Source organism: Pseudochaenichthys georgianus, chromosome 12 (assembly GCF_902827115.2).
Source record: "Pseudochaenichthys georgianus chromosome 12, fPseGeo1.2, whole genome shotgun sequence".
Classification (NCBI taxonomy): domain Eukaryota; kingdom Metazoa; phylum Chordata; class Actinopteri; order Perciformes; family Channichthyidae; genus Pseudochaenichthys; species Pseudochaenichthys georgianus.
Genome location: NC_047514.1, coordinates 25,118,556 through 25,132,189, shown reverse-complemented (window position 1 = coordinate 25,132,189; position 13,634 = coordinate 25,118,556). Strand labels below are relative to the sequence as shown.

At 41.5% G+C, this 13,634-nt stretch overlaps 1 protein-coding gene across 1 annotated transcript in view; it reads right to left on the bottom strand.

The window, feature by feature from the left end:
* Positions 1 to 1,403: 1,403 nt before the first annotated feature.
* The window catches only part of agpat2 (1-acylglycerol-3-phosphate O-acyltransferase 2 (lysophosphatidic acid acyltransferase, beta)), a 36,181-nt gene continuing 23,950 nt past the window's right edge, over positions 1,404 to 13,634 (bottom strand). Inside the window, exons 3-6 of the mRNA XM_034096062.2 lie at positions 8,593 to 8,768; positions 8,290 to 8,385; positions 5,633 to 5,705; positions 1,404 to 4,317 (exon numbers count right to left, since the gene is read on the bottom strand). Of these exons, the coding sequence (XP_033951953.1) occupies positions 4,160 to 4,317; positions 5,633 to 5,705; positions 8,290 to 8,385; positions 8,593 to 8,768 (503 nt within the window). The 3' untranslated portion in view covers positions 1,404 to 4,159. The remainder of the gene's footprint in view (positions 4,318 to 5,632; positions 5,706 to 8,289; positions 8,386 to 8,592; positions 8,769 to 13,634) is intronic.

Sequence of the window (13,634 nt, the reverse complement as noted above, 5' to 3'; positions counted from 1 at the left end):
CCCAGTAATTCAGTTATATAATAGTCAAAATGTAGTTTAACTATCAGAAATACTTTTCCAGGTGTTTAAAAACTGAATTTGTTAAATTAAGGGATTATCTTTTGGTGTTTTCTGTTGTAATAAGCAGTGGTGGGAAGTAGCCTACATACATTTACTCAAGTACTGTACTAAAGCACCATTTTGAATTACTTGTACTTTACTTAAAGGTAGGGTAGGTAATTCACTTCAGAAACACTTTTTGTTATATTCCATGGAATGCTCTTGACATCCCGATAGCAATGAATACATTAAATGCTTTGACAATAAATATGTATCACAAACATTTCATCTGTGGAAGCCGTGGCGCTGTAAAAAGCTAGTCCAGTTATCTGCCTCAGCCCGGGTCAGATCACTGGATGGCCTACCTGCCTGTCAGCCTTCCATCGGGGCACAAACTTATCTCGTGCCCTCATTGGTCATGTGCGCATTCGTGTGTGTTGGAGGAGGGGCTCTGTGAGGAACTCTGAAGGAAGGGGCAGATTATTTTCGGTTGTGTACTTTCAAATTCTATTTTACGCGAGCTGGTTTCTCCATTCTTACCTCCCTACCTTTAAGTATTTCCAAAAATTCATTGTGACATCACTAAGAGGCCAACATTTGGTCAGCTCATTTTCAGACAGGTTTTTAAAATAAATGGATCAGGACAAAAAGAGAGAATCTTTTTTCATGAAACTTTCAGTCTCTCTACACCAAGGCCCCCCATTTATGTATAAAATACATTGAAAAGTGGATTTTGCATAATAGGTGACCTTTAAAGATAAAATAGCAGAAAATGAAAGTACTCAAGTACCTCTAAAATGTACTTAAGTACAGTGAGAGTTAGGGTTGCAAAATTCGGGGAATTTTCAAAGATGGAAACTTTCCACGGGAATTTATGGGAATAAATTGGGAATTTTCAAAATGGAAGGTTGGCTCTTCGTAGGGAACGCAAATGTAGTTGGGGAAAGTATATTTTAGCATAATCTTGACTAAAACAAACCGATGCCATTCAAGTACACTTGAATATCCATGCCATAGCACACTGCATGGCTATTGAGACCACACAAAGGGTCGCAACAGGCTCACAACTGTGAGAGTGGAAACACTGGTTGGCATTCGGCAAACCTAAGGCTCTTTGAGCCGGACACAGAGGCTGGACAGTGCCACTGAAGAGGAAGAGGAAGAGTTGGATGTTGATGAGGCCCAGGAAATGACATGTTGAAATGTCATGTTTTTGTGTTTAATTTTGCATCGAATATTTCCAAAATTCCCCAGTTTAACTTCCCATTGAAATTTACCGGAAACTTTCCGCCCCTTCCAACCCTAGTGAGAGTACACCGACTATACTCTAAATCTGAGGAAGGTAAAGCATTTCAGTGCACCACTTAAGAAAAAAAGAATTGATTTTATTGATTATTTTGCAAGGCATTCACGTTTACCCAGAATAAGTGAACGCAAGAACACTTTATAATGAATATTAACCAGATATTATAATGGGGTCTATACCATGTGTGCATAATAACACACATAAGGGACCACACACACACGCCTCTGCAGGATGTGAGCCGTTTCTCATATCCATCTAATGCAACAACACTTTGAATAGCTTTGGTGAAAATCAGAGAAAACTTGAAATTCCTTTTTTGTTTTTCCACCCAAACTCAGCATGAAAAGTGCTTTATTAAGGTTCAGAACACTTTGAATATATGTTATCTTACAGTATCTGTGTTCGTAAACAACTGCCCAACATTTCAACCAGCAGAGAAACTCACAAGTTCAAGCTTATGACACACAGCTTAGAAATCACACATCTGTATTACAAAATAACAAATAAATGAACATGAAATAAATGGATAAAACACTCTGTTAGCTAATGTGTATGGTATGTTCATATTTTGGAAGAAATCCATTTTGGTAGAGTACTTTATAACATTCAAACCACTTGCTGCAACGGTAAAAACAGCAGATAAAAGTCAATAAATATGTTTAAACTAAGAAAACAAATCAATTAGTATTAATAGGGGGGATATATACTATACTGGCTTGAAATGAAATGAAACCCTTAGTCATGTGTACGTAAAGCCGAGCACAGCAGGTATGTTGCGCTCACCTATGTACAGGCTTAGTAACAAAGGTTGATACATTTAGACTGCACACACAATCTTACTGCAGATTCTCTTGTGAAGGGATTTACCATTAAATGGTCAAATAACACCAAATAAACGTCATGACATGTGACGCCCACTGCAGAGGATTAGGGCCATGTGCATTTTCTTTGGAGATCTGACCAAAAGTGGATTTTTTTCTGAGAAAAAAAGTCAGAATTCTGAGATAAAGCCAGGATTCCGACAAGCTAAAAAAGTCAGAATTTTTCATTTTTTTTCTCAGGATTCTGAGATTTAAAATTGTTTTAATATTTTGAGTTCTGAGGAAAAAAAGACTGAGAACTCAAGTAAGAAATGTTTTGTTGTTGTCAGATCTCAAGAAATGTTTCACATTCACCATGTTGATACTTAGAAAATAGGTAAAACATTAAAATGCAGTTGTGAATGTTCCTGAATGCTGAAATACATTCTCAGATGGGGTTTGATGGCCAAATGATTCAGGAAACTGTAAAGGCAGTGAGCAAAGTCAAATGTAAGACCTGGGTGTAAACTAAAACAGTTTAGTCGGTTCTATGCGGTAGCGGTCATTGTCATTACATAATATAAACATGATTTGAGCATACATACATTGAGCCCAACAATCCACAGGGTGTAACAAAAAAAATCAAACTTAAGGCCAACATTTCAACAGCTTTTAAAATAATCTACTATTCTTCTACGAGGTTCAGTAATAACTGATTCGGCAGATCACACCTAAACCAAGGTTATCACCTTCACATGGATGAAATCCAAACAGATATGGGGACAAACCTTAAAAAGGAATACTTTACCTACAAAATGACCATTTCCATGTAAAGGACCCCGTGTAGCCTTTAATTATAGAACAATGGTTTAACTTTGGAAACGTTCCAATAACACTTGTCATGGCACAGCCGGCAGCTTGCCCTTCGGAGCAGTAATGCTTTAAATCGTTGGACATTGCACAATTTGAAATCCCCTTTTTGACACATCTGAAAACAGGTTCACTTGTGAGTTCCTTTCCGAGGAGCAAAAGTCACTTCTAAAAAAAATTCAAAATAGTAAAAAAGACAAAGCAAGATTATCCCATTTAGAAAGAAATAAAAATACAGCGAGACAAAAAACACTTGTTGCTCGACGCTGCACCTGGTTATTTCTAATCTTCTGGAGAGAAAATGCACAATGATACACCCACAATGCACAACATTGAAACTGATCAGTCCACTAGAGTCCAGTAACTCAGTACAGATGGGTGCTATGGTTACACACTCCATCTTGATTCTGACATCATGAAGTATGTCTTGGAGCCAATGTGGATTATAGAGTTGAATTCATTGCGACAGAACTTAAGAAGTGTGCAGCCGCCCGGCGTTGACCTCTCACCTGGGCACACTCCACCAGGGCAGGAGACCCCGCTCCTTATGTCTTTAGGCAAGAGACTGGAATGCAGATAACGGGGGGGGGGGGGGGATGACGACGACACACACACACACACACACACACACACACTAAAAGGAGATGAAGTCCTTTTGAATTAGTGTGTGAAAGAGGGTAACTCAAATAAATGCAATGTGAGAAGAACAAGTGGGTTTCACTGAACATAAAAAAGTCAAGGATTATCTGCTGAACAGAAGAAGGTAAGTGGAGAAAAAAGGCCAACAAATTAAAAGTACAAAATGGTGATAAAATAAGACGTTAAAATAATTAAAGCCAGAGAGAAAGCACGGATGGAGGTGGACAGAGCCATCCAAAAGGCATGCACGAAGAACAACATACATCTGTACTGTCGCCCAGCCGTCCGTCACTCCACTCGCGGCGCAGCGCGGCTGCTGATTCGCTGAGGGTCGGGACCCACTGTGCTGAGTTCAGGCCGTCCACCAGACAAGAGGAGATTTCACAACTGTGTCATCTCCTGGCCAGGTGAAGGGACGACCTGGGGGGGAGAGGGGGGAAAGTCTGGGGGGGGAGGGATGGGCTTTGGAGGGGACAGAGGAGGAGGAGGGGAGTGTGGTAAATGTTCAGTGCTTGCACGGCCCGTTGCTATGGGGTACGGAGTTAGAGATGCTGAGGAAGGAGGAGTTCATCAGGTGGAAGGATTTGTCGATGAGGGAGGGGATGTCGTCTGACGCCAGCCCCTTCGTCTCGATCTTTGGGAGGATCTTGATTGTGATGGTGCCTGCAGGACAGAACACCGTCAGGAGTCACATCAAGGAGCTGAGAGGGCATCTCAACTGAGGAGATCATCACAACAGGATAAGCCTCGTTTCAGGACTTGTTTTCTACCATCAGTGTGTGTCTTGATAAAGAATGCTAAAGCATAGTCAGCGAGCGTGAGGTCCATATGTCCAGTGCCACCTTTTGGCTGGAAGAGAGTATACAAGCTGTCTCTCAGTCTGCAGACAAAGGCTCCTGATTCACGTATCCTGTCTCCTATACTGTCGTAAAACAATCATCTATAACTTCAATCACCAGCAGTTCTGTGTTTCTATTGTTCTGTATTCCGATGTCCAGCGTGCTGGCTAACAGATCCACCACGGGACTGCTGACACACTGCATGTTGCATGGTATACAGAGAGACAGGTATCCAATACCCTGTTGTTAAATACAGTACGACTGTATACCCCATTGTATTACAATGAGTACTTTAAGAACGGTGTATTAAGGAGATGAAACGTGGGCATTGTTGTACTCCTATATGCATGCTGCATCTTTCATAGTGACTAAACGGGAGACTTGGCTGCATCGTTGGGTTTTGTAGGATTTCTATTTGGGAATATTGGGAATGAGAGGGGAGCTGGAGACGCCATTGCAAAGATACAAAGCTGGCTAAACCTCAGCAAAGTATTCCTTTTAGAGTTCCTCCAGTCTTAGTAGGATATTTAAGCAATAGGTCGCGACAGGCCGTGGTATATGGTCATTAAACGCCGATCCACGCCCCTTAGCTGTGATACAATGACCAGATACCACGGCCTCTCGTGACCCATTGCTTTTATAAAACGGTTACAAAGTACGCCAATATGAAAGAAAAGTACACACTCACTTAAATGTGAAAAGTAACTACAATTCTACCCGTGATATACGCTCATTATATCACGGCTAAGAACCAATCAGATTGCTTGATTTGACTTATCCGTTGATGATACAATAACTTTTTTTCACATCCTTATTGACAAAATAATTTCATATTCAATAATAGTAATAATAATAATACATTTATTTTGGGGGGCGCCTTTCATAACACCCAAGGACACCTTACAGGGCACAGGGGGCAATATAGGGAACAATTAAAACAGCGGATTTAGTGAAGTATCAGCCGGGGTGAGACAAGAATGTCTTGTCATCTATTATTCCAATACTTTAACAGATGTTTTAGGTTTTGCCGTGGTATCCTTTCAGTATCGATGTTGAGGTATTCATGAATTTAAGTCATTATTTTGGTATTGTGACCAGACTTCTTGCAACAGAAAAAATGATGTTAAAATAAAGATTACCCGAATTGAACTGCTTTTGTTTCCGTAGGTAGAAACTGCTGTAGGAGGAGAACACAATGGGTATGATGGGTACCTGAAAAACAAGAGAAGAAAAGGGATTACACCGACTATACAAATATTATCATCACCTTTTTTGTAGTTATGTTAAATATCTAAAGGAATGTGACTCCTAATCTTTCCCTTCTCCTGAGCCTTCAGCCGCTGGAGGAGAACCAAACGGACAGAAGTGCATGACTGCAGCTCCATCACGCTCTCTCTCCCTCTCTCAGCACGACACTAGCAGTCTCCGTCTCCTCCACTAATAGAGGCCGAGTTGCTCTCCCGAGGCCCCGAGTGGCCCCTTCCCCGGGACTGGCAGAGCCGAACGTGGCTCCCCCTGGGGGCTGTCCTGCTTCCACTCAATCTGGCCGGCTGGGTAGAAATGGAAAAGGCTGCGCGGTAACTCGGCAGAAGCAAACACGCAGAGATAGAAATAGTCTCCGAGCCAACGGGGAGAAACCAAAAACACACTCGGTGCGCTCTCCAGACCTCCAATTAACGTATTCCGCCACCTCTCTCCAACACAAACACACAACAGATCCAGCTCGAGTATCGAACATGGAACAACTATTTTTAGGCGGAATAGTTTGAGGATTCATTCATAGCGCAGCTTCTTTTTTTGCATGTCTATTCCATCTGTTTATAGTCAGTATTTCTGCAAAGTTGCAACATTTCCAATAACCCCAGATCGCTATGAAGTCAAAATATCTTAATAGATAGATAGATTCAACGTATTGTCATTACGCAGTACAGGTACCATGTAACTAAACGGCTTCTCTGCATTTGACCCACCCTAGTGTTAGGAGCGGTGGGCTGCCATTATGTACGGCGCCCGGGGAGCAGTGTGGGGAACGGTGCCTTGCTCAGGGACACCTCGGTAGCACTTGGTCTTTCCGGGACTTGAACTGGTGACCTTCCAGTTGCCAAGTCCCTATGGACTGTTAATGACATACTGTTATACTACTGATAATACGACTCACACCGTGTAAACTTTTTTATATTTGCCAAATGTATTTGCTTGTATTATACTGTACATTTTACTGTACTTAACTTCTGGTTAGATGCTACCTACATGTTGTGGTCTCTGTACTTGTAGTCTGTGCAAATAATGTAAATCTAATCTGATTGACATTATTTATGAGGTGATGTAAACGTGTCATCACATATGACGACAGACATTTGAAGCTCCATGTGTAAACCTGAATTAAGGCTCTGAATGTGAAGGACAGACATTTGGTCCAGCCCTCACGGTTTGTGTAACAAGCACATGTGAGCCGCGCTGCAGAGCCAATAGAGGCCCTACAGACATAGTTAATGTGTTTGCTAATAAGGAGCAGCAGGGCTTTGTTTTTCTAGCCGCTCAGCCTCTCTGCATGCACATCTGAATCAAACCGATATTAATCTTTAGCAGCAAGTAACAAGAAGAAATTGGCTCACACAACACATACCACAGGGTTTACGCCTGAGGCACACCTCGTCGTGGTTCCTGGCCACATCTCATTCAACAATGTTTTTTTTTTAATTCTTTCCACCTGTCGGACCTGCAGAGCGAGCGCTACGAAACGTGGACTCAAGGACAGAGACCTCCCACCTGCATGCAGGAAGAGAGCAGCTCAAAAAAACACCCTGCCAGTTACTGTGCAGTCATTATATGTCGTCTTTTCTAACTTCAATCATTAGGTGAGAGGAGTCGGGGGCGGATTACGTCACTGCACGGCCGAGAACAAATTCACTAAAGACAGAAGAAGTAAGAAAGGGCTCAGACAGACAAAACAAGTCTGACCATTTCAACGCATTCCTGGTTTCATTGGATATTGGATGTGGTTAAATCAAAATGTGCCGTGTGCCACATAAGGTTGCTAGCTCCCCCATGTGTCTAGAATCAGCACATTGCTACTTGGCAGAAGTGCCCTTGAACACAGCCAGTGTGTTTACAGGCGCTTTTTGCTAGCAGGGTTAAGTAAACGAACAGGAAGTCATGACACAGGAAATGGGTACGACAGCTGACACTTTTTTCGTCACTCAGGGGGCGGATTCACAAAAGTGGATTGCGGTTGCTGATGGCATAATGATTGTCGTTCATTTGCGCAACTGTTATCTGCTCAAGGTCTGATGCTAAAATATATGACTACTGATAGTAGGTTTTGCATTTGATTTTAATTATATATGTGGCAAAGTATAGGCTTAAATGTTGCATTTGCACCAAGAACACAGTTGGCAAAACAATTGCAGAGGAGAAAACGAAATATACAATTTTCAGAAAGCAAGCTACGAGGAGAGGTGCAGAGACATTCCTCAAGACATCAGGAAATAGTTTCGACGTCACAGTGCTGTTAGTGTTTTCCTATCGACACATCAATTACTGTCAGGTAATAATCCTTTTTATTTAAGGATCATTTTTCAAGCAAGAGAGTTTTCCTGGGCAAGGAAATTCAAAACAAAATTGCAAGAGGACCATCACTTGAATTAAAAGAATATTTGCAGAAGAAAGTCTGGGCCTAACCCTTCTTATAAATATGCCTCAGGTACCACCAACTCTCTGAAGATGGAGGCCATGCAGTCCCTTTGTGAATGTGGCCCTGAGTAAACATACAGGAGACAAGAGGAAAAGGGCTCACTTGTGCCTGCACTGCCAGGTGGAAAGCTCCTTTTTTGAAGGGCAGCAGGTTGCCTGTCTGGTTTCTCGTTCCCTCTGGAAACACCCACAGACGAATCTGGAGAGGGAAAAGCACAAAAGTGTCAATTCAATCATAACAATGACAAATTATTTGCAGAAGGAAAATCTAAGAAAACGGTGACATTAATTTGACATAAAAGCATCTCCTTTTTTTTGGGATGTAAAGGCTTACTTTAACTCGGATAAACAGATCTCCCTTTAACACTGATTTCAGGGTGTTCTGGTGTGACATCATCCACATTACCTTGTCGTCCAACATGGTTTTGGAAGCGTCAATCATCACGTTCTTGGCGTCGTTTGGCTTCTTGCGGTTGATGAAGACAATGCCTCCCAGCCAGCAGATCAGACCCACGGTGCCGGCGTAGATCAACTCCTTCTTGGCGATCATGGTGCAGCGGTCCGGCAAGATCTCCATCAGACCTGAGGAACAGAGCATAGCAGAGGAAACAGTCAGAGGAAATGCATGTATAAAGGGCATTTTGTTCCAAAAAATAACTGATGTCAAGTACTTCATAACTTTAGTTAATTATCTCCAAGTCATATCTGAAAAACTGCATCCTACATGAATGAGTAAGCTTAGTTTTATAGCAAAGGAGTTCGAAATGGGAGCAAAGGCAAATCATTTAGGTGTTGAAGCAACATATTTACAACGAGAGGCATGCACGTACTTTAAAAAGATGGTCTAATACAAATCTAACGCCATCATAAATGACATTCATTTCGCGACAATTAAAGTATTAGCAAGATGATGTAAATTAGTCATATTTCAAAGGTTGAAGACATCATAAAATATGAAGATTTGAAAATATATTTGAAAACCTCAATAGAAGCTACTAAAAAAAAAAAAGACTGTAAAGCCATAACTATTTGTATAAATGCTTAAAAATGTAAAAAAATTACTAGACTTAATTAAAAGGTCCCATGTCATGGCCATTTGTACTGATCATAATTCCATTGTTGAGGTCTACTAGAATAGATTTACATTGTTCAATGTTCCAAACTCACATTGGTTTCTCATACAGCATCTCTGTATAGTGTGTATTCACTCTGTCCTAAAGGCTTGATGGAGCTCCTGCCCCCCACCCCCTCCCTGTGAGCCCACTGTGCTCCGATTGTTCAGCTCGCCCACTCTGTTCTGATGAGTCAACCACTCTTACAGCGGAACATCAGTGATGATGTGTTACAATGGCGTTAGCAACCAGAAAATGACACCAGTAATGACAAACAGATGAGAATGCTGCGTGGGGCCTGGGTGTCGTGTTGGCGGGACGTTGCAGGGCTCGCTGGTCCGCCCTGTGGGGCTCGAGGAGCGGACAGTGTAAGGTGGATTACTGGGTTGCAGTCGAATAGTCCAAAAATCAGCTCCTATCGTCTATCCCCATCGTCTATTCCTTGACCTCTGTGTGAAACGTCACGGGGTTAAGGAATAGTGGATAGGAGAATTCAAAAGGACTTAGGGGAAGAGACAGAGGTGCTTTGAGAATCCGACTGCACTTTCACTATCCGACGTATTTATGATGCGCCAGCGGACGTCCTGAATGTGCGTCTGCTGCTGTGGGGAATCTATGGAAACTACAGTTTTCTATAGCGGACTACAACATGGATGTACAATAAGACCAACGGACTCATCTAGAGACTCTGCACCGTGCTCTGATGCTGTTGTTTTATGAACGTGGACAACAGAGAAACATTCTTCATGAACGAGGTTGCAATTTAAATAAAAAAGGAAAGTGAAACTTATGCTCGTCACCCTCTCCCTCCGGTCCACAAATGATCCCAATACGTATTATTGTATGACAATTATTAAATGCCCCACCAGAGAGGGGAATATATGGGATCACTGTTACACCACCATCAAGGGAGCCTATCACGCCGTCCCCCGCGCTGCATTGGGCCACTCTGACCACACCATGGTTCACCTGATTCTTGCATACAGGCAAAAACTCAAGCTGTGTAAGCCTGTAGTGAAGTCATTCAGGCAGTGGAGCAGTAAAGCTATGGAGGAACTTCAGGCGTGTTTGGACTGTACTGACTGGGACATGTTTAGGACTGCAACGCAAAGTCTGGATGAATATGCAGAGGCTGTGACGTCATACATCAGCTTCTGCGAAGACAGAAGCAACTATATTTGTCTGTTGATGTTGGAAATGGAGCTGCTGTGACGCAAGTCAAATTTCAGACTTGATCTGACAAATAAAGTAATATCGTATCGTACCAACACGCACCATCATCAATCAATCAATGTTTATTTATATAGCCCAATATCACAAATGTTACATTTGTCTCAGTGGACTTCACCGTTTGTACAGAATATCAGTATGACAATACGACACCCTCTAACCTTAGACCCTCACATCGTACAAGGAAACATTTCCGGAGAAAACCCACTGTTTAAAGGGAAAAATGGGAGAAACCTCAGGGAGAGCAACAGAGGAGGGATCCCTCTCCCAGGACAGACAGACGTGCAATAGATGCCGTGTGTAAATTGAAAAGATAATACATTTGCAACATAGGTAGTCCAAATGTTTGGAAATGCATGGGTGTATAATAGGAAGATGAATCCACGAGGATATCCATCCAGGACCTATGATCCAGGACCGCAGGATCATCCATGACTCCGGATCCCAGTGTATATATAGACACCAAAAAGAAAGAAATTTGGGGAAGCTGGGTTAATCGGAACATGAGAGTACACAGGTATAGACAGAGAGAAGGAATAAGTAAGATGTCCCCCGACAAACTAAGCCTATATCAGCAAAACTAGGGGCTGAATCTAATCAGCCCTAACTATAAGCTTTATCAAAAAGGAAGGTCTTAAGCGCACTCTTAAAAACGGATAGGGTGTCTGCCGCCCGAACACAAACTGGAAGCTGATTCCACAAATGTGGAGCTTGATAAGAAAATGCTCTGGCTCCCATTGTACTTTTAGAGACTCTAGGAACAACCAACAACCCTGCATTCTTGGAACGCAATGCCCTAGTAGGACAGTAGGGTATAATGAGCTCTTTAAGGTAAGATGGCACCTGCCCATTAAGGGCTTTGTAGGCGAGAAGAAGAATGTTCAACTCTATCCTGTGTTCTATAGGGAGCCAGTGTAAGGCAGCCAGAACAGGAGTAATGTGGTCCCTTTTCCTAACTCTGGTTAGTACACGAGCCGCAGCATTTTGAATCAGCTGAAGCAACTTGACTGACTTCTTGGTACTCCCTGATAATAAGGAGTTACAATAATCCAGCCTTGAAGTAACAAATGCATGGACTAGTTTCTCTGCATCGTTTTGAGGCAAGATATGCCGGATTTTTGCAATGTTACGTAGATGGAAGTAGGCGGTCCTTGAAATTGATTTTATGTGGGCGTTAAAGGATAAATCCTGATCAAATATAACACCAGATTTCTTACAGTCTCACTGGAGGCCAAACTAATGCCATCCATAGTTAGTATATCTTTAGATAATCTGTTTCGTAGATTCCTCGGGCCAAGTACAATAACTTCAGTTTTGGTCGTGTTTAACATCAAAAAGTTTAAGGTCATCCACGTTTTTAAGTCCTTGAGGCAGTCTTGAATTTTATTTAGATTAATTTCATCAGGCTTGATTGATAAATATAGTTGAGTATCATCTGCATAACAATAAAAATGTACAGAATGATTCCTTATAATATTGCCTAGCGGAAGCATATATAATGTGAACAAAATAGGTCCGAGCACTGAGCCCTGTGGCACTCCATGGCTAACTTTGGTTTGCGTGGAAGATTCATCATTGACACGTACAAACTGAGAGCGTTCAGATAGATAGGACCTAAACCAGCCTAAAGCAGTTCCCTGTATGCCAACTAAGTGCTCTCGTCTTTGCAATAAGATATCATGGTCGATAGTATCAAATGCAGCACTGAGATCGAGCAACACAAGAATAGAGACAAGTTCCTTGTCAGAGGCTATGAGAATGTAATTTGTGACTTTAACCAGAGCTGTCTCTGTGCTATGATGTGTTCTAAAGCCAGACTGAAAATCTTAAAATAAATCATTGTTTTTTAAGTAATCACACAACTGTTTTGCGACTGCTTTCTCAAGAATTTTTGAGAGGAACGGAAGATTAGAAATAGGTCTATAGTTGGCTAAAACCTCTGGATCGAGGTTGTGCTTTTTAAGAAGCGATGTTATCACTGCAATGATTGTGGAACATAGCCTGATAATAAAGACATATTCATAATATTTAATAAAGAAGTGCTAATTAATGGAAAAACTTCCTTCAACAGCTTAGTTGGAATTGGGCCTAACATACACGTTGATGGTTTAGAAGAGAGAATCATTTAATTTAATTGTTCAAGGTTTATGGCTGAAAAGCATTATAGTTTACTATCTAGTGTAATATTAGAACTTACGTTTCCGGGAGCTGTTGATAACACTATACTGGTCAAAGGCAAGAGGTCATTAATTTTGTTTCTAAGAGTAACAATGTTATCGTTAAAAAAGCACATAAAATCATTGCTACTGAGTGCTATGGGAATAGAAGGCTCAATCGAGCTATGGCTCTCTGTCAGCCTGGCTACAGTGCTGGAAAGAAATCTTGCATTATTCTTATTCTCTTCTATTAATGAAGAGTAGTAGGCTGCTCTCGCTTTACGCAGTGCTTTCTTATATTCATTGAGAGTAATATGCCAAATTAAACGAGATTCTTCAAGTTTAGTGGAACGCCATCAGTGTTTCCCCTAGGATGGAGTCATAGCAGCGGTGCTAAGGCACGTGGGCCCAGCATAATGTGAGCGTGGAGCGCGTGGAATTTTTTAGTGTGTGCACGTGCGAAGTGGGCCCCGCCAATTTGTTTCAATGTGTTAGCACAAGAAAGGCTCTTGAGGCCTAGTACCAGGGCCGGTTCTAGCCAATTTGCTGCCCTAGGCGATATTTTATATATAAAGAATAAATGAAAAATCTCTACAAAAGGCAAATACACTACAAAAACAGAAACTTATTGACATAGGTCATATACTTCAAAGTAGCTTCAAATGTATTCATTATTGTATGAACATGTTTGAATTGGAGGGTGGTCACATCCTCTAGGGGGGTCTGGGGGTATGCCCCCCCGGGAAGATTTTTTTTAACATTTTAAAAGAAAAATGCTTCAATCTGGTGCACTTTGAGCACACAATTACTAGAGACCTGATCTAGGGTGTACAACTCTAAAACACCCATATGAAAAAGATCGGTTTACATTTTAATAATCAAATAAGTATATGAACATAACCAATAACCTACCATAGCCAATAACAAATAAATGTAGCTTATTTGATTTT